General features: G+C 36.1%; 1 protein-coding gene across 2 annotated transcripts; it reads left to right on the forward strand.

Moving 5' to 3' along the window:
- The first annotated feature begins 246 nt into the window (after window positions 1-246).
- Window positions 247-21,727, forward strand: LOC117158793 (uncharacterized). Of its 2 annotated transcripts, XM_033338070.2 has the most exons (4): window positions 247-391; window positions 459-617; window positions 21,121-21,445; window positions 21,599-21,727. In XM_033338070.2, exons 2-4 carry the CDS (start codon window positions 596-598, stop codon window positions 21,636-21,638), a joined length of 387 nt encoding a protein of 128 aa, XP_033193961.1. In that variant the 5' UTR covers window positions 247-391; window positions 459-595; the 3' UTR covers window positions 21,639-21,727. The 2 variants fall into 2 exon arrangements, with proteins under 2 accessions (XP_033193961.1, XP_033193962.1); XM_033338071.2 differs by lacking the exons at window positions 247-391; window positions 459-617 and adding an exon at window positions 12,363-12,665.
- The last annotated feature ends 64 nt before the right edge of the window (window positions 21,728-21,791 follow it).

A 21,791-nucleotide genomic window follows, 5' to 3' on the forward strand; every position in this document is an offset into this window, starting at 1 on the left:
TTTAGTTTTTATCATTTGTATCATTCAAAGTTTATATTATTTTTATTCAAACCATAGTTTATACGACCTCGATTATGAATTCAATTCCGTTTTCCCTAGATCATATGGTTTTATTTACCTCTCATGACTGGACTCGTTAGTGAAAAAGATTAGGTAGTGGCACAAATATCAGTCGCGGGGATTCACGACTGACGTTTACGGCCCTGGTTTCGAGGATCGTTTCGTTTGCAGTTGTATTCAGATAGTAGCCGTCTCAGAAGCCGGAACGTTTCGTGTGCACGTCTCAAGCGATAAAGTTACTCACAGCACGCAATTCTTTACAAAGAATCGCCAAGCAAATAGCCATTTGACAACAGGGATACTTGTCATCGAACAGGAAAAGGGATAGAGAGTACGCAGAAGTATTATCACGGTGTCACGTCTACGCGACTGACCGTTTCAACGACCGACTTTCGTAGGCGACATCGTTGAAAGACGTAAAACGAGACACTGGGGTACACCCGACAGGGCGATCCATCTGTGTCGATACACCTACGAACACCCGTTCAATTTTCACGCTAGAAGGCGGCCGTCCAGCAGGGCGATACCATTTTATATGACTTTTCTGCGACGTCAAGGTGAGTGGAAACATGGTATAGTAGCGATCGCCGATGTTCTATCTGGTATCGTTTCGTATACTTCCGACGCTAATTTTAGCGACCAGCCATTTTGGACACGAGAACGTGCACGAGATTCGCGACCAGTTTATTTTACACGGGAATTGAACATTTCTACCGTATCCTAATCTTTTCTTCGGCTTGTTCCATAAGCAAACGTACATACATGCATACCACGTTTCATCTTCGTCTTTTACTCGTCGTATCCGTTTGTTGCCTTTCATATCACAACGACGTAACGTTGGATCGATATTGCTTACCGGATTATTGAACGCACCGAAACGGATAGTTTCGTCGCTTGAGTGAACCACGAGATTGCGATAACGTGCGTATAACGTAATATTTTGATGAATCATGGTTTAATATATACAATGTACGTTTCAGTGGTTATGGGAAACGAGTGAAACAAAGTTCGAGAAAAAATACGAGATGTAATGTCTTAAAAAGTAATATTAGGAAGAGGTGTTAGAAGCGGTTATGTGTTTAAAATTTCTTCATTCGTTTCTTATATCTTTTTGTACGTTTGATTTATTTCGCATGATTTAAAAAGTGCTATATCATCTATACTAAATTAGCAATTATAATAAATCGTATCACAGAGAAAAAATTATTTTTTAAATTAACCGGTATACATCGAGTCGTGTATTCAAGCTTTAGTACTGTCGATAAAAAGAACAGGTTCGTATAGTTGTGTATCACTGTCGAGTTTGATTGTTCTTCCATCACAATATTACATACATGTTAATATTGACTTAAACGATTTGTCCGTTGGTGTTTGTATCGAATCATCGACTATCCGTACTTTGTACGTTTATCACGATCGACCATATTTCTTCGATATAAGGCCATTATTTTTGTGCGTTTGCATGTTTGAATGTTTACCGATCGAGATTCGAGGAAGTGTGTACCGAGTGATTTCCAAAAATAGATTGAAAAATTGTATAAATTATAGAGTTACATCGCTCGTTCCTTCTTTATCGGCAAACAAAGATCATCGGAGAAATTTCTGTTTTCTTTATTTGTAAATACATTTGAAACCATACGCTTCCTTTGTTGTTGAAAATATTAGTTGATAAAATATTTATATTTTTCTACTATGTCGTTTAAAATACATCCATATTTTACTATTTACGTAACTTCTCTTTCTCGTTTGAGAGATATCGTCGTGTAATAGTAATTGATGGAATTTTTTCCTCGCATATTAAGCAAATAAAAAACACGTGTTAAAATTTACCATTGCGATATTACTCCTGTCTCTTTCCACTCTTGCGTTAGCGTTGATAATTTCTTTCTGAAGTTCCACGCGTTATCCAGATGAAAATAATCTAACAAGAGGTCTTTATCTGTAACGATGCTTGTGGTTCACGATCAATGACGCTTTTTATTATTATTTCTTGTAGCCGAACAGGAAGTACAGCTGCGAAGGATTTCTTTTACAATTTCTTACTTGTATTGTACTCAAAAAAAAAAAGATAAATTTTATAACACGTGATTTTGTAATTCTTAAATAAACTTATGGTGTCACATTATTTCAAATTTAAATGGTATGTATTTATGTATAATATCGCAAGTAATTGATATTTCGTTTTCTCGGGGAAAAACGAACGATATCGGAATTAATCGGACGCGATTAATTAACAAGATCGCGAAAGGTTAACTCTCAATTCGATGTTTGGCTTCTTACAATATTTACATTTTGATTTCACTTTCCTCTGGATATACATGACCTGTTTGCGTCTAAATCGTTCAATAAACATCATTTCAATGATTCTTCATTCCTGTAAATATTTTATAGTATCTAAATTGTATTTCTGAGAGTAATATTCCCCAAAGTACACTAGATATGTATAAATTGTGAAATTTTTAATAAGAAGATGGTAAATTATGCATATAAAATTGTAGTAGAATATTGTGCCTGAAGTATTTATAAATTTCTTGTTAGGAGCTGATCATCATTTTAACAAGATACTCTATTGGCAATTTATTGGAAAAGGTAATTTCACTGACGAAGATCAAAGCGAATTTTTCTAATTAGCAAAGAAAGTAGAATCGAATGAACCATCAAATTAAATAGATAAATGTTGCAATAATGAAATATATTACCGCAACGGACAGTCAATTACATAATCCGCTTTCTTTTTCTTCTTGAAAAATTCATTCGCATTTCCATTGCTTTTACGTCGTCATTGCTTTTTACTGTAAAAGAAGGTTCAAAAAATATCTAAAATGAGTGTGTCGTTGAAATGTCATGTTGCAGACAGATAACATTAATAACCCCTATTCATATTATATTCTCTGTTGTGTAACATTTATGTTATTCTTAACGTCTATTGATTTATTCATAGGAATATCGAAAGGACCTTGGCTTCGATATTACTATATATTATACTATAATATTATTATTAGTACAGTACGAAAGGTATATATCTGTCTGTAACTGAAGCTAGTTCTGATTTTCTCTTTGTTATAGAAAACCTCCAAAAACGAAAAAAAAATTAAAAGAAAACGAAAGAACAGACCATATATAAGTAGAAAAATGAATCTTTGTCAAAATTTATTGTAAATCTATATAAAAGTTTATATTTAGAAATTGTAGATAAAATAAAAAATAAGAAATAATTCATGGATAAGAGAAAAAATTAGTTCTACAACATTGTTGATTTACTGGCTTTGAATTGTATATTTTCTTCCGGTAATTAATCTGAAAATGTGTTTCTACCTACGTATCGGTCCAACTTTATTCCATCGTTACGTGATGTTCGATCATCAGAACACGAAACGTCTGCTTTCGAAACGGATTCTTCGAACGGACTCGAGTAATCCGACCTTTCGCTCCCTTCGCGTATGCTCGCCTTATTTTTTCCATTTATCTGCGGCTTAAGATGGCCTGCTCTGACCCTTAAGCGTGCATAGTTGCTCGATAGCGATGCAAAATAATACCTCTTAATCAGTTCCTCTCAGTGCGACCCGTGGTTCTCAAACGGTGTTTCGAGATTGCCAACCAGTTTCCTTTAATCGTAATCTGATCCTGCTGAGATGCTCGAATTGTTATGTTTCGTTCTAGCTCTTATCTCGATAAACGAAAAGATCTTTTAAGACTATGTTTAACTCGCGACTAAAATGATTAATCACGTATATCAATGACGATTATTTTATATTTTCCTCGAGACGATTCGGACAAAGAAGAGAAAAGATCATTTGTAATATTTCTTTGATAAATAACGACGTGAGAAATGAATTGATATACTTGGCCTCTCTATACCTAGCTGTTGAATCAGATGTTAATTTCTAAATCTTTGGATTTTGCAGATTAATCGACATACACAGGAATATTGCATTTATCGTAACATCGATAGTTTACATATATGAAGTAGAATCTATGCAGCAATCTAGTATTACGAACCATAGATCTTGCTATAGTTTGCTATGAATTTTCCAATCTCAAAAAACAAGTTGCTTTCAATGCTTACATCATCATGGAGAATTCATTCATTCTTCCTTGTAGTTTATTTTCTCTGCGATTCATTCGAAAAATAAACGATACTCCAAAAGTAGAACACTTTTATTAGAGAAACTTCTAAATTGGTTAAATAGATCCATTTGACGATAGCTTTATGATACTACCATCTTGTGGGTGTGGAAAGGAATTTCTTTCCATCGATGTTCCAAGAAGAGTAAAAGTTTCAAATTAAAGTATTTATAGTACGTAATACGATAGCAGTTCGTTGATCCTTAATGGGCTGATAGATTAAGAATGAAAATATCCAACTAAAAACACGAAATACAAACTTATTTTGTATCTTTGATCTTTACAATTTTGACTTATAGTTTATCTTGAATTGAATCACACGTTTCGTTCGTTCGTTCATTCACAAGTACGTACATAGAAGATTTACGCGTTTGGTCAAGGCTACGATGTCCGTAATCTCGTTTTCTTCGCCGATTCAGGTTCAATAATCTCGCGAATCGTGCTGGAGAGCCTCTGGAAGGTCGGTGTGAATGACTTGCTCTCGAAGGGAAGCGGTCATCGAGGATCGACGAGTAGATAATTAGATCGTTTATTGTGCAGCTTGTTGTTGAATCTATGTATTCTTCTTAATTCCACCGAGACGATTGATCGTCTGCTCTCCGGTTGGAAATCCCGCGCTTTATTGTTTCAGTGAATTTATTTCGAATAAAATTCAACAGAATTTTTATGATATCGTTTTACAGCTGTACGAAATTAACACTAAGCTATAATGAAATTACAGTAATTACATCAGAAGCAATATTTACAAACTTAAGGTAAAAAAATGCTCAAAAATGACCAAAGACCAAAATCGGAAGAAAAGCAGATTTTATTACGTATATAACTCGATCGAGGAAAGATCATAAGATTCATTGAAACATAAATACTTCTTTCCTTCTTTTTATGTCGTATGTCAATATATGAAGAATACAAACTTTTGAAAAATGTTAAAAGAACGACTATTTAGAATCGATCTCGATTAACCGGCTGAGCGTAAATCGTATTCGTATATTAAATTGGTATAACACGATCCCGTAAGATAGCCATTAATTAGTCGCAGGAATTTTCCTGTACCTTGTATTCGTGTATTATCCTTCGCTTCTTGCGTTATTTTATTGGAATCGATCCGGTCGTATTCCGTACTATCATGCCGCTCCATTTCCCTTTATCCCCTTTATGCCTTTTATCGGCATCTTCAAACTCTCCCTTTTCCATTTTCTTCGTCTCGTTCTTCTTCAATTTATAACTCCTTTTCTTCGATTATCTTGTACTTTTTGTAGTGGAATTGAATATCCTAGATAACGACGGTGTTTTAACCCTTTGCAGACGCTCTAGAAGAGAAGTATTGGCGCGTACAGTTGAGAAAATATACACGTTGGACGTTTGCGTTATTCATTTTCGAGGCTTGTATTATTTTTAGTTATATTATTTAGTTCATCATCATTGTCATCACTATTACTGCGAAGGCGGCGGCACTAGGGGTGGCGGAAGCCGGATTTTCTTACCGGCTAATAAAACCTCCAACGGGCGGGACGGTAGAGACCAGTGCGAGTTGATCGTCGGGCCCCCTGGGTGCTTAAACACCAAAAGCACTTTTACCAAGCACTCCCAGAAAGTACACCCACAACAGCGCAAGGGAGGGGGGCTTGTCTGTTGTAGTATATTACTTTTAAGAGAGATTTTGGCTTTTTCATCTTTTGCAAATATATCTCCAGGCCGAGGATTCGAACTCGCGATGCGTTGTCTTCAGTTCTGGGCCTTAACGAGCGTAGCTGGTTTTAACATAGCTTTATATATATATTTTTTTATTTGGAAGAATTTTACAATCATTTCTCATTGAGAATTATAAGTAAATTATTCTTGCGTGGTACTGTAACTTGGATTATAAGAGTTTATAGTATGTTTGATTCTAGCTGAATCTAATGTTCAAATCTAAAGGGTATTGTCTTTTTAGCCTGCGGATCTGATCCGTCGTGTCAAGTAATTGGGCAACTAATGGGTTTTGGTGGTTGTTAACTCTTATATTATATCCGTTACTGAATTTTGATATTTCTTCTTTAACTGTAGGTATCTGAAGGTCGCGATGTAAATGAGAGACTGAAATTCGTTTTGACTCGACCATCGTCCTACCTCGTGAGTTTACGTTAAACGGAAGATAAAATTTCGCAAGATCTATAATTTTCTTTCGTCAAAAACATAATACTGTTTAGTTTAGATTATCGCTCGGAAAAATAGACGCACGCTAGCCACTTGAAAATAAGTGTCCGGAACTGTGAACAGATTCGGGCGGCTACATACCGACACGCGTCCGCAAAGTGTTAAAACACGTTGCAGATGTTATTTTTACGGCGACCCATATTTTCTATCGTACATTTTTGTTTTAAATCGTCGGAAAATTGAGAAGGAAGGAACCCGCGATTTGAATACCATTGACGAGTTTCGTTGTTGAGACGTGGCATGCAACTCGCTCAAACCACGGAAATAAAATTGCTGCGTCTCGTGCTAGCGTAAAATCGTAAAACTTGTCCTTGCCTTTCGTCTGTTTTTTTCCACGTACTTGACCGTGACTTGGTCTGACCATCTCAGTTTAGAAAGAAATACGCGTCGTTTATCTTCAACCTTACCGTATCAAATCTTCGCAAACCATTTCATTCAATTTCTTTCTCTCTGCTTTTTAGAACGTTATTTTTGCTGTAAGTTGTTGATTCCTTTGCTCGGCTTAAGGCTTAATCGAGGCTATAATTAATATGGCGCAAGAGGGTAAAAAAACACGTGCAAAAAAAGAACGAGATTCGTCCCACGATGCAAATTTTATGCAAAGTTGAAGGGATTTCCATCTGTTTTAACGCGTCGAGTTAATTGGGCAGAAATGGCTATCATGTCGGTGGAAAAACAGTGAATCTAGCCGGGAACGAAACATCCGAGAAATTTGCATTTATGTCGACGACGCGTTCATAAATTGATAGAATAAATAAAAAGACTTGTAAATATCGTAACGAATATTTTACTTTGGATATCTTGCGTATTTTTCCAACGTTTCTGCATTTTTCAATTTTCCATAAATACGAAGTATCGTTGTATCGAGATATGGAAACTTATCACACATTCAGCAACAAATTAACAGAATTCTATAACGTGTAAAAGACAAAAAGATAAGTGAATTTATAGTAAACTTATATGTTTGCCGGAGAATTCGTATTATTTAGCCATAAAATATTCTTATTCGCGTTTAGAAAGTTCCACGTGGCACTCGATCGAGTGCAGAAAACCTTGTAAATTAAATTTCTGATGCAAGAGTTGTTTGAGAAAAAGATTCGCATAAATTATGCCGATTGCAACGATATTTCAGGCACAGGTGTCGAACAGACGGTCGTAAGCGTTAATTACAAGCTCCCAAATATATCTTCCATATATATCCCTTATGTGTTCTCTCGCCAACCTTTCACTTCTGATAAACAAGGTTAAATTTTAAATCACCAAAAGAAAACATTATATACGTTGAGAAAGATCATGGAGCTCGATACGCGCGAAGGCGGTCAACGCTAGTTTCTAATGTTAGGATCACGAGAAAGAAACGGAAAGTCTGACCTTGTCGTAAGATGCAGTTCGTGGAAAAATAGTCGACACGCTGGATATGGCGCACCGGAAGTTTCGTGTGCTTGTATGAATTAGCATAGAACTATGTTTCGTTGCGTCATTTTCGGGGATGCCCGAAATCACAGTTGCTCGATCGACGCCGTTTTTTCACGTTCCGCCTACTTCCTGTCATCTCAGCCTCACTCCCAACGATCGAATATTCCTCCAAAAATTTTACGCACGTCCACGTCCAAGTATTCTTCTTCAAATCGTTTAAAAAATTGTTTTCTTCCTATTCTTCGTCTTTCTTAATTCGTATCCGATGTGTATTAGGTTGTCAGAAAAGGTTTCTTTCGTTTTATAAGGAAATAATAGACGCACGATGTTCCTTGTTTTATATTAGTTTATTGAATTATGCACGAACATGATAATAGAAACAGAACGAAATGGATCAATAAAATAATATAAAATAGAAACTGTTGTTCATCTATTATCACCTTGTGAAACGAGAGAAACGTTTTGGACGAACTAATTATATTATACAACATGCTATTAATTAACTAAATGATAGATGTATTTGTTTTTTGGTTAAATTAATTCTAACGCTAGAAACGAGTGGTTGGTTCGGTTATAAATTTTTGACAAATTGTTCATTTCCTTTAGAGGTTTCGTAATGCGTACGTATTATCTTATCTTCCACGGAGGAAGAGTATTATTACGATAGAGTGTCGTAAGAAACGCGCGAAAGCGATAAATGGCGATAGGATTTTTAAGAAGATTTTTTGCAAAAGAGAAATTGATTACGAAGTGCTTCGATTGGATAACCGGTCTTTTCACAGAGCGAAGAAGCATAATATTTCATTTTGGGGGAAAGGGGGGAAAGTGGAATGAAAATATCCTAAAAAGCATTTGTTCGTTAAAATATATTTCCTTTGGCTAGATGCTTTCTAAGACTTCTGTACTTGTTCCACGTGACATTTCACGTATCGTGGAAATTATTCTCTTCGCTTTGCCCTTGCGCGATTAATATTTTTTTATTTCAAATGTCTTATACGCGTTACATCATGCAAACGTTTAAACGTAAAATATTTTGTATAGCTATCGATTGTTAAAACGACATTTCATATGAGTCAGATCCGAAGATAATATCGTTTATGAATCACCATATAAAAACAGGATGGGATACCATGTAATTCGAAACGTATATACAAAAGATATCGTATCATTCCTCTTGTTGATTCAAAGTGGAATTTGCAAATATCCTGTCTGCGAATCATGTACTAATTACAGTCTAACACTGTATGTGAAACATCCTGTATAAACAGAATACGTTACACAATGCAACGTAGGAATACGATGTAACGCTACATATAATCTACCTTATGTGGATTGTCCTCTATGTGTTACCATATAGATCGTGCTATACAGTCTATGTAGTTTATTCTATACAAATAAAACACTAGATGTAATCCATTTTACACGAATGTCCTTAGACATATACGGTAGAACGTTTTACGCGGATCACTCTGTAAACACGGAGTACGTTATACAATTCACGATGCAATCTCAAAACACTACAGAAACGCATAGAATAACATGCAAACTGTGCTGCGATTGTACTGCAAGCTGTTGAGGTCACGAGTGGCAAGATTTACTTCTACGTCTCATAATGGCTATTCTATCTTTCCAGATTTCAATTAGTAGACGATTGCCAGACGGATAAATTACAATAATCGTTTAGCATCACGTAATTTAGAAGTTACATAGAAGTACCATATCATCTACATTGTTGAAATATTATTTCACCTATTTATTATACTTTTCTTATTTATTCTTTCGATAATAATGAATTCAGTGATAGTAATTGTTATTTCGTGGATTTAAAATTGATTCTTACGATGCAAATGGAAAACAAGTTCAATCTTGAACCTTGTTATGCGGATACAGGATTCTCTACTCATCCAACGAATATGAATCGTCCTGTATGTACATTACAGTGAACGTATTAATTTAGTAAGTGTATACGCTAATTTGATAAGTAACTGTAATTATAGACAGTGATATTTTTACTAGTAGAAGTATACTAGTATAGTTTAAAAAGTAAGCGGATATATTTACAAGGAATGAAGAAATTATACGCTTTCACCGTAATGTTGTGCATCATTAACCCTTTTACTTCCTCTCGCCACTTTTCCATTTTTCCAATCGAATATCGTACTTCGTTGAACTCGAACGCGTTCAACGATTTTTCCCCTTTATCAGTTCTATTAATTCGGAATTTGCATGAGCTCGATCTGAGTCACGATCAAACGCCTAAAACCGCGCGCGTGCGCCCACGATAACAGGCGAAACTGTATCAGCGGTAATGAAACGTTCGAGCGGCATTGCAGGTCGAAGGGAACGAAATTTGCATAAGGAGAGCCGCATGCCGTGTTTTATCGCCGCGAATCTGTCTCGGCCGCAATATGTCTTCCCGCGACGAGTCGCGTACGATCTAGCCTTGCCTGAAACGTATCGGTGGAAATCGATCGTTACCAGAAAATGCATAATGCATATCCGTCAGTTCGCTGGATAATAAACGGTCCGCAGAATGCATAACCGCGTGATCTGTTGCACGAACAAGCGGTAATTTTTCGTCGTGCGTGAAAAATGGAGAACCGGACTCGTTGATGGACATTTTCAGCAATCTTATTGCGTTTATTACCATTTAGTCTCGTGCTAGTCTTTGATAATTCATCGTAGGACGATCCAGAGACTTGTGAGATTCGAAGTATTTAATTAGACGCGATAGAAATTTAATTCCCATACGCAATGACTTTTTATTGATTTTTATGAACATTTGCAGAACGATTGCTAGGAATTCAGTATGGTTTACGATTTCTCGTTTCTCTGTAATATATTTCTATTAGGCGGTTATTAAATATGCAAAGCGACCGATATATTCTACGTTATGAAAAGGAGGCTGCGCAATGTTTCTTATAACAGAAATCCAAATTCCTTTGAAATCCGTAATTTACTGGTGCAAGATTTCTCGTTATCGTTTGTCGAGCTCTAATCAAACGGTTAGTTGTGATCAATAGAAGCAGCTAACGTTTTCCTTCTATCCTGCAGAGGAAATACAATGCACAGTGGTCCTGGTAACCAAGAATCGCGGTTATTAGGTTTGGCCCGAGATTATTCGGTTATTATAGAAATTCCATTTGGTTTAACCGAAGTATTTCATTAATCATTCTGTCGTTCACCGTATCTCGTAATTATAAACACAGTCTAAAAATGTTAACTCTTACATAATTACGAAAGAAAACTATCTTACTTGACTTCGTTTTTCCGATGGATATAATCTATTGTTTTGGACAGAGGAAATATTTCGTTCCTTATCATGTTAACCTGTAAAAATATATAACACAGTGTAGAAAAATTGAAAGTTCTTGTATAATTTTATTCTGCTTCTATTCTACGTAGTATTCGATCAAATTTTTGCTACATCTTCAATCTGATTCTCCACATTTTTTTTTGTATTTATTATTTTGGTTGTATTTCACATTTTAATCAGATGGAGAGCATATTCCGAGTAATATTACTGTTACGTGATGAAAATCGGATATTACTGTTTCCATTAAACCTACATTATGGTTGAGGAACCATTCTGTGCTTATCCAATTTAATCATGAAGCTATCCTACATTAAATCAGGAGTATGATATTATCATCGCAATTTGATCAATAGTTTTTTAACAAATTCACTTAAGGTACATTCAAAATATACAAAGTACACTAATGTTAGTAGCTATTTATTCTCTGTCCAACCAAGAACATGACGTAACTAGATTTTAATTCAAGTAAATCTCAACCCACTAATAAACTTTCTGTATATGCCACAAACGAGAATCTGGTTAATTTATTCTGATCCGCTTAATAAGATCTAAGACCGAACCTAACCTCAAACTTCTTTCTTGTTTAATCAAAACTATTATCGATATTATCGATTCGAGTTTCAACCCCTTCAACATTCCAACTAATTCCACATAATGCATCCCATAGAATCGACCAGTACAACAATCCTCACAGATCACTACATGTCAAACCTAACCTAAAAATTTCTTTCTATTCCTATATCTCTTAATATACTATGATGGAAAAATATCTCGTTTCATTCCTCGTATCCCAATTTTCTTATTTTCCTCTCATAATCGGTCAAACGCAAGTGAGAAAACTCCAGGAAGCATGATTCGCCAACATGTGGATCTGAACCTAACCTAAAAATTCTCAATCTCCCATCATTCTGTGATGCAAAAATATTATAATCCATCTTCCACGCGTGTCGATCGACTGATTCTCTTACCCTCGTCGCATAACCAGTCGAAACACGCGAGGCAACTCCAGGAAGCTTGGACTCAGCAGCGCGGTCCTCGTGGCGAAAGATCGTCGAGGTCTGACCTTGCCTGACGCGCGTAATCGTAGCAGAAATTCCTCGTCGGGGTTCGTTACGTCCAGATCGGGGCAAGTTTCGATCAATATACGGCGTATCCTCGGCCGGAGGACGCGTGCGCGCCTCGTCAGGCCGATCCGGGTGCCGCGAGCGAGCGAACGCGCACGACGAGGATGACTCGAGTTACGACAGCCGGCAGAAAGCACTCGTCCAACACGCGTGTCGTTCGCAATACGTCGTGTCGTAACGCGTATCTAAATTCACGTATAATAATAATCCCTCGATCGTAACGATAATAATTGACAAATTTACGCGAGACTACGCAGGATCGAGCGTTTTTTCTCGGGCTACCAAACGGAAACCGGCCAGTTAAACTCTTCCTCTGTCAAACTCTCCCTACCTCTGGCGAGAGTCTCGAGGAGGATATAGGGACGACTCGACCACCAGCAGCTGCAGCCACGGTCGCAAATCACGACTTATGCGTCTGTACCGAGCAGGTAAAGATCCTCCGGGCCCTGCTACGCCTCCGCACCCGCTCGATACTCGTTCCTGGGGGCTCAGGCTGCTCGTTGCCTCTACAGGAGGATCTTTTTTCTCTCGATGCTTCTTTCGACATCTTTCGGACACTGGATCGTTGCTCGAGATCTTTTTACTTTGATCCTTTAAGACGTGGTGTTTAGTATCTATAGGTGTGTAAGAAGGTTGGGTTTGGTGATAAGGTTGGACTTGGTTTAACATCCGTAGAGCAAAAGATGCTCTTTTTCGAAACTTTTGGAGAATCAGAATCGGATTCTTCTAAACTAGTGGTGTTTTAGGTAGATGCGACAATTTTGCGTTTCGTGATTTGAAATGTGAGAAGGTTGAGTTGAACTTGGTTTGGTATCTACAAAGTGTAAGATGATCTTTTCAAACCTTTCGAGGGACCAAAATTGCATTCTATTCGATCGGCAGTGTTTAAGGTAGATGTGAAAAGGTGGCATTTGGTGAAAATGCGAGAAAGTTGGATTTGCATGGCATTACAGTAGGTACTTTGGAACGTGAAGTCATAATTGATGTCGTGTGGTAGCTTTTCGTTCATTGATCCGAGATCTTTTGAACTGCGTAGCGTGCGTTAACGTGGCCTCTTTCGCATTGTATCGTTCCGATTCATGGTATATATCGGAGAGTAATCGAAAATTGGATTGAATTTAGTAATTCTGTGATTACGAATAGATTTTATACCATCTTTCTCGAATATCTTAATTTAGTCTGTGATTTCTTTAATTTTGTTGGAAGTTTGCATCAATGATTACTGCTTTTCAATGTTCTAGTCGTAAAATTCCATACATCGAATATTTCTTGAAATTCTTTTAAAAAGACTGTGTCAATTAGACTCCCAATTTACACAGATGTAATGCTCAGATGTGGTAACTTTCAATTATTGCAATAGCAAATTTTTATTTTGGGAGGAATATTGATCTTGTTGCTTTAATCTGTAATTAATTAACACAAATGACTCTTAACTATTATACTAACAAATTTTCGACCATTCGCGGTCTTCTAAATCCTAAACAAATCCATCTGGAAATTTTTTACAAATAACGATTCGACCTAAACGTCTTGAAACACTGTCTCGGCACTGACGATTTTTCCAAACTGCTATGCCGTATCCTTAAACTTACAGAGAGGTGGAAAAATCATCGCCAAATGCTTAATCTTGAAACAATGACATAGCTACGATTACCTACTAATCGCCATCGTGGTTTCCATTCATCCGGGTGTTCCGGGTCTCTTCTCCTCTTCAGTGCCACCTCCTACGAGCAGCGTAACGTGCATTGACGTGGCCTCTTTGCGCATTCTGTGACACGATGCAACGTGACCGTGCGCACCGGCTCTCTGGTATTTCAATCTCCATATTCCACCACGAGGTTCATCTACGCGATATACGCAGATTACTATCTGAATATCATATTATCAAACGTATATCGCCAACAGGGTGAATTTCATCTTATCGCGCCACCAATGGGAGTGGTTTCGCACATTTTCGCGTCGATGAAATTGCTTGATAAACGATGGCGATCGCATCAGTTTCTGTGATACCGTGTTCTCTTCGTTCATTCTCTTGCCGCGTGTTAGATAATTTTTTCCCCTTGTAGCTCCAACATTTTTTTATATTATACGATTATATATCGTACGATTTTTTTATATTATCGACCAGCACACTTTCACGGTGCACAACTTTTTGAGATAAAAGGAAAGATTATACATATTTGTCAATTTATTTATACCGTGATCTTCCTTTTTCCATATTTTATAATTATATATATTATAATTATTGTTGGTGTGGCGAGTACAATTCGTTAATTTTTGTGATTTTCTATTGTATGATTTTGTGTGGGAGATGATTAATCTCTTTCGTTTCTAAGCCTATGTTTTACTCATTATCTAGGAAATTGTGTGTGGGTACTAATAACGATTTTAGTCGTCGTTTTATCGTTAAAGTGCGTAATGCTAGTGACCTGGTAGTATCTCCTGTTTTCTATATTTATTCTGTTATGAAATATTTTATCTAGAATAATTTTCCACATTAACGTAGTTCGATCGTTAGAACATCTAACGCCGATGACCTACATAGTCTTCTATTTTCTATATTTTACTATTTATCTACGATACTTTGCTATATTGCCCTAGTTTTATCATTACAATGTGTAATGCTAATGTTCCGCATAATTGTTGCTCCGTTAATCTCATCGGTACGAAACGCTTAAATATGCGTCCAAATTTCCCCTTGTTCTTTGATCGACCACAGATTCATGATTGATCCAACCTCTGCTCGAGAACAACTATCCAATCATTTTTTCAATCTTCTCAATGCTTGCCTTCCATGGTTTGGAATTCGAAAGATTCTCTTGACGAAAGCCGAAGAATCGGTGAATGCGAACTGTCTAAGAATCAGTTCACGAGGAGATGTTTTTATCGATCTGTTTCGACCAGGTGTCTGTTGGTTCGCCGACTGATAGCTTGGGGAATGAACAATTGCCACAAGAGGCGCGGGTTCGAAGGAAGTGGGTGAACGTGACGTCCCTTTGAGCTGTTCCTCCTGGGTTAAAAATGTTAAAATATCTGGCTCCTCTTTATCTACCCGCTGTGCTCCTCCGTATGCCCCGTTTATTACACGCGTAAACCGTACGAAGATTGTTATAGACATTGAACACTACAGTTGAATTCCATTCGTCAGAATAAAATTGTATTTAATATATACAATAATTAACTCTTCGTTGGTATTATTGGTGGAAGCCTGAGATCAAATGAATTACAGTGTTATAATTTTATAGCCTAACAGCTACATTGATGTGCAAAAATCTAGAATCACATAATTTTTTCATTTTATATTCCAAAGGCAGCATCTTAAAAAATTTTAACTAATATTATATATTTATAACAGACATAGTACTTTCGTACTTGATATTAATTAAAATTCTCTCAGAGTATTGCGTTTGGAACATAGAGAAAAATCTATTCAGCTGGACGTTTTTTCCACATCGCCGTAGCTTTTGCGCTCCAGACGCGATTCTATCACTTTAATTTTGCTTCGGAAGTTTTATATATTTTTGCATTCTTTATGTTTTTACATAGAGTAATATACATTGTGTAGTTTGGCTATTATCCTCTAGACAATATTACATACGCTCTTCGTATCTTTAAATATTTCCGTATATTTGAATTTTCTATAAATTCACAATCCTAGTCTAGCCATTGTACCACTGTAATGTTTACCACTGTAATAATTTGTCTGGCCATGTAATTGGTGTAATTGCTATTCGCCATACGCGTGCACGAAATTCTCTTTCTATAAAGATGGGAGAGAAGCTCATTTGACAGCTCGACTAGTATTATATTGATAAATGGTTATTGATACGAAGCATCGCGGTTAGAATTCTAAGCCGTTATTTTACGCCGCGTGCTGGACATCGGACCGCTCGATACACACGAGTGCCTGAATATTTTAAGAGGAAACGTTGATAAAGTTCAAGAAGGTATTCAATCCTGAGGCATTTGGGATTTTACTTGAAAAATATTTTTTTCTTTTTTTTTTAGATTTTTAATCCACCATCATATAAAATCATTAAATACGGAAGGGAAATTGCTTATACCCTATCGTCTCGTTATTATTATTTTATCTTCTACTAAATATAGGAACGAAATTTTATTACACTTTGTTACTATTTATGACGTTTTTTTATTAAATAAGGAAATAAAATGAATAGGGAAGAATCAAAATCGATAATATGAAATGTATCGAACAACTGGAATAAATATTTGTTTAATCTTTTTGCTACATAAAAGTAGAAGAGGAGAATTGTTATATCTTGTTGTGTTGTATTATTGCTGTATTTCATATTAAATAAAAAAACAAAATTCATTACATTTTATCATATTTTTATTAGTTTCTATTGATCGTATTTTATATCGATTGCAGAATTTATATAAATATCATCATCGATATGAGGTGAATAATATCGGAATGTACAGAATGTCGCGTTTGGTTTGTACGAATTTATTCGATTTGCGAACTCGATGCTTCCTTTGTGTGATTAATTCTCTCGCTATAAATACATGTCATTGTGAATATCTGTAGCTACTGGACATCGAACATTAAAGCAATAATTATTTTATGATAACGATTATTTATCTGATAGATTATCGATGCACTTGAAACTCCAGTTTGTCGTACTGCGTTTTTATATTATCGAAATGAAAAGATTAAATCTCGTAATCAGTTACATATGATATTTTATATATCGAACGTTTCATTTCTACAAGGTTACATTTTATTGAAATTTTAATATAACATTACATTATACTAACATAACACAATATAAAATTATATAAAAATCAAGTGACTTTCGCATTTTTATGTTATCGCAACTTTATAATTCAATCTATGATTACAACTAAATATTTGATTTAAGCAACTCTTAAAAAATGTAGAACACAAGTGGTGAAATTTTTAATTTGAGGATACTGTGGAAAAGCTAAACTTTGATAGACGAATTTGTGTCTTATATGTTCAGATACTACGATCAGTACTATTTTTGTAGATAATATAGACTAGTATTATCGTCCTGTGTATTTTATAACGTCCTATTGTATTTCCCTTATTTTTCGAAAAAATATTACAGTCGTACCATTTTTCTACATTTCCACTTAATTTATCACCGTAGCTGGATATTGCAATCTGCTGTTATAAATTTCAATATCCGTTCCATCATAGTAACTTTCTATCATAATTTTACACTCCAATCCATTGTTGCAACTTGCTATTTCAGCTTAGCATTTCAATTTCGCATTTCAACACTTTTGCTCGATGACATAATACAACGATAACAAGCACTTTCACGTACACCATTCTGCGGCTTTTCCTTCGCCATTATCATGCCATTTAATTCACAACTTCTCTTGGAAAATACAAATTTGTCGTACAATATAAAACCATTACATTGGAACGCATCTCCTACGGTCCATTGGTCTGCGCGGATACAAAGTTAAATATAAATCAGAGAAGAAAATCGTAAATGAAAATTCAAGAATAATACGACATTTCGTTCGCCATTTTACGAATCTGTAAGGATTTCGAAGCAAGGAGAAGCATAATCAACGCGAGGATTAATTCTCCGTAATCGCAATACGAAATAAAAGGTTTCATTGTAAATTTCCGCGTTACGTTGCTTCGCAATTGGAGCGTACACGGGCGAAATAACTTTGCTCGTCGTGGAAGACTTCCATGCAACGTTCGCGTTACCGTTTATCGTTCTACGAGGTTTAAATTATTAACTTTCGGTCAAGTCTTCTGCAGAATATTGATCAGATCATAACTCACGTTCTGTGTATCGTTTGCTATATTCCATTCTCTGTTTCCTCTTTTCCTGCATTCTAAATCAAATAATCGATTTTCCTAAACCCACTTCCTATTATCCTATTATCGCAAACGCATTACGAGTTACATAACAATTACAAGGGAAAACAAATTTATTTTTGAGTGGAAATAATATATATTTGACGAGAAAGAAATCGTCACTTGTCAGAAAAGAAATTCGCTATTTCACAAATAGAAATTCGAAATGCAGTACTTCGTGTGGTACACCCTATATATACGTAACCGGAAGCGTGGTTACGGAGTTACGAGCCATGTCTGGCTTCTTGTCGACAATGATCGCGTCGATATTACGGTTAATACGCAACCACGATTGTTTTCTATCGGTTTCTTGTTTTACGTGACAGGAGGATTATCCGTGGAGCTTTCGAAATCTCAAACGTAAATCTCGCGAGAACGTTAGAATGTCATAATATTTCGAAGTAGAAATATTACTCATCATTTCGGTAGAAATACAATATTATATTATCAAGCTGCGAATGTTCAAAATTGAAGATTCAAAGATGCATATAATGCATATGATATGCAAAAATATACAGGGTGGTTGGTAACTGGTGGTACACGCGGAAAGGGGGTGATTCTACGCGAAAAAAGAAGTCGAAAATATAGAATAAAAAAATTTTTTTTTTTTAATTTTTCCATCGAGACAACGATCTACAGTGAGATCCGTTATAACGAGACGCGATAAAGTGCACGCGTACCGAGCGAAAATTCAAAATCGATTTTCTCGAAAACAAAGCCTCGAAGGAAAAATTTTTATTCTATATTTTCGACTTCTTTTTTCGCGTGGAATCACCCCCTTTCCGCTTGTACCACCAGTTACCAACCACCCTGTATAAAATATCCGAAGTACAGCGATCGTTATGATATTTAATGGGCGAAGTAAATTGAGATTACGGTCTACTTATCGCTAGTGTTTAAAAAAGAAAAAATTGCTACGATAAGACGCGTAATATTTGTAAAGAAAAAACATCTATAAAAGAAAACAGGGAGAATCGTGGAAGAAAAATATTTTAAAGAATTTCACGATAAATCTTTGCTATTTTTAGTGCAAACTTTTCAAGGAAAATTGATCATAAATTAGAAAAAAGAAACGCGACGTTGAAAGAACGAAGATTGCAGAATATTTATGCAGAACATTCGCGGAGAGTATAATTCAGTATACGTATCACGATGGAAAAATCCGAGCTCGACGTCAAATATCGTGGCCTGATTTTCGGGTCAAACCGTGTGGCCAATTTGACTGTATGAGAAATTAAAGTATAGATTGGTTGCCGTGTAGGTTTACGTAACACGCCTGTGCTTATCGTATAAATCGTAATTGTATCTGTAATTCGATCGCAGTTACGTTAATGCCCGTTATATACAATAGAAGAATCGTATTAATGCACGTAAGATCTCGAGGAAATCTTGATGTTATTCAAGTAATCACGTGATATAAACATTTGTTTCATTAGAGAACAACCAGAGTAGAATTACAATGATGGATTATCGTTACTCCGCACGCGAAAAAATGTCTGTTGAATTTTATTATCTTGGCGCAAGAAATTTGACGATTCGTTAAGCCGAATTTACACTGGTTCAGTTTGTAGAAACACAGCGGACGAACGCTGCTTTCGGCGGATGAAACGAGGATGATAAATTCGGTTTTAGACACTTTGTTTAATAATAAGTAAAAATTAGGATCGAGAGTAAAATCTATAAATTCAAGTCGAGATATTTAATTATTTAATTATTTACTCATCAATAAAGTAGAAAACCAGCCGATGTTTTGCAATATTTAACATGTATAAAGAATAAAAATTGAGTGATATACCCCGTTATTCCTCTCAAAGCATTCACCAAACTTAATTTTCTAACTCAATACTTTTCAATTTCTTCGATATCTTGTGTGATACATTTTAGGCTACATATTCCAGTGACTTGCACAATATTCTTTTTCGATTTATTACAAAAAGGGAATATATTAATTTTATTTTGGATATTTTATATATTTTTCTAAAATATATATATCCTATGCATTGCTACAAATTTCTCATAAATGCATCAACATGCGCAATCGACTAATAACATTAGTTCAGTCGCGTAGCTTTCTACAAGTCATGTGACGTGATAAAAGGATAATTAAAAAATTCTGTACTCGAATGATAAATTTTTCCATTAAATATACTATCGCCGAGCTGATGCAGAAAACACTTCAAAAACGAGTGGATCCACATCCCGTTATCCTCAATCGTCTTTTGTCATACTTCGTCGTTCAGTTGTTTCATTTTTGACCGACGATGCTCATCGAAGGATCCTCGTGGCGTCGTTTCCGGTACTCATACCTCGAGACGTTCCTCTTTTTCGACCAGGTCCGCGTGTGATTTTCGCTATCATGATTTTCGCATGGTCGATCACCTCCGAACATCGGCTGGACGATCGTTAAATCGCCGCGAACTAAATGATATTAAAACACCAAGCAAAATTCACGAACGATCGACAAAGAAATCCCACGCACAAATGATCCACGAGCCATATGTTGAAAATCATCCTCCGATGTTCCTATTTTGCGAACGGTTTTAGTAGGCCCGACTCTTTCCATGTCTGCGAGGCGTCCCACGTCTTCTTCGGGTTGAGATGATTTGGCTGATTGAACGTAGGTTCGTTTTTAGTCGTCTTCAATGGTGAAAAGAGAGAGGGGGAGGGGAGAGTATGTTTTTGATGGTAATAATTGAGGTAATCCTTAAAATATTAATTTTCAATTTCAAATGGCCAATTTTTATTAGGTTTCCTTTGATATTAATAAATGGATATGGTGAGCCGTTATGTTAATATTTGACGGTAGCTGACGTTTTGTTACTTCATCCAGCTTCCGAGAAAAGATATTATTCTGTTCAATTGAGTGATGAAATTGGAATTATAAAATATAAAATATATTATATTAATGTTCATATTGTATTGTATTAAATGCATAAAATGTAAATTAAATAAGTTTAGGACTTAGAGATTGCTTTTCCTCTACAGCAAATGATTAATTGGTTTTTGTTTAATTTCAGAAACATTCAGGATATCATCCAGAGGGAAAGGATCGGTGTACAGCAAAGGCGGCGGTAGTAGGACATTGTCCAAGCGATTTTTAAAAGGCAACATCATCACTTTCGACCGGTCTAATCGTTCGTTACGAGCCACTTGTGAATTAACCACACCAACCTTGTACCCAGGCTTTCTTAGGGGCACAAGCAACGGACAGGCAGCGTGTATGATCATTGAAGACTATCCCCCTCTGCCCACCAAACCGAGGCAATATTTGTATCAAGATACCACCCAACGATTTCTAAATCATTTAGTCCTGCCTAAGCACAGGACCTCAAAATTTTCCAGGTTAATATTTAGGGTAATAAATCGTATAGACATTAGCTCATTAGTCGTAAGGGACATTAGTCTCTGTAGACGTGATCTGAATTTATGAAAATTATTACATTATATACAATTCGATTCAAAGATTGAGTTTTCAATACGTATTTTAATTTTTAGTAATAGGCATCGGAAGCTACAGCCGTTCAGAGAAACGTGACTGGCGTCAGCGGGTAGTGCGGCACACGTTACCGCAGACAACGAAAATCACCCTGACTCGATACGTAACGAGCTACCATCGGGTAGCCATTGCCTGGCAACGTCGCTGCACAGCAATCAAACTGCCGCTGGAAAACGTGGAAAGTAGATCCAG

The sequence above is a fragment of the Bombus vancouverensis genome, chromosome 9 (assembly GCF_051014615.1).
Source record: "Bombus vancouverensis nearcticus chromosome 9, iyBomVanc1_principal, whole genome shotgun sequence".
Classification (NCBI taxonomy): domain Eukaryota; kingdom Metazoa; phylum Arthropoda; class Insecta; order Hymenoptera; family Apidae; genus Bombus; species Bombus vancouverensis.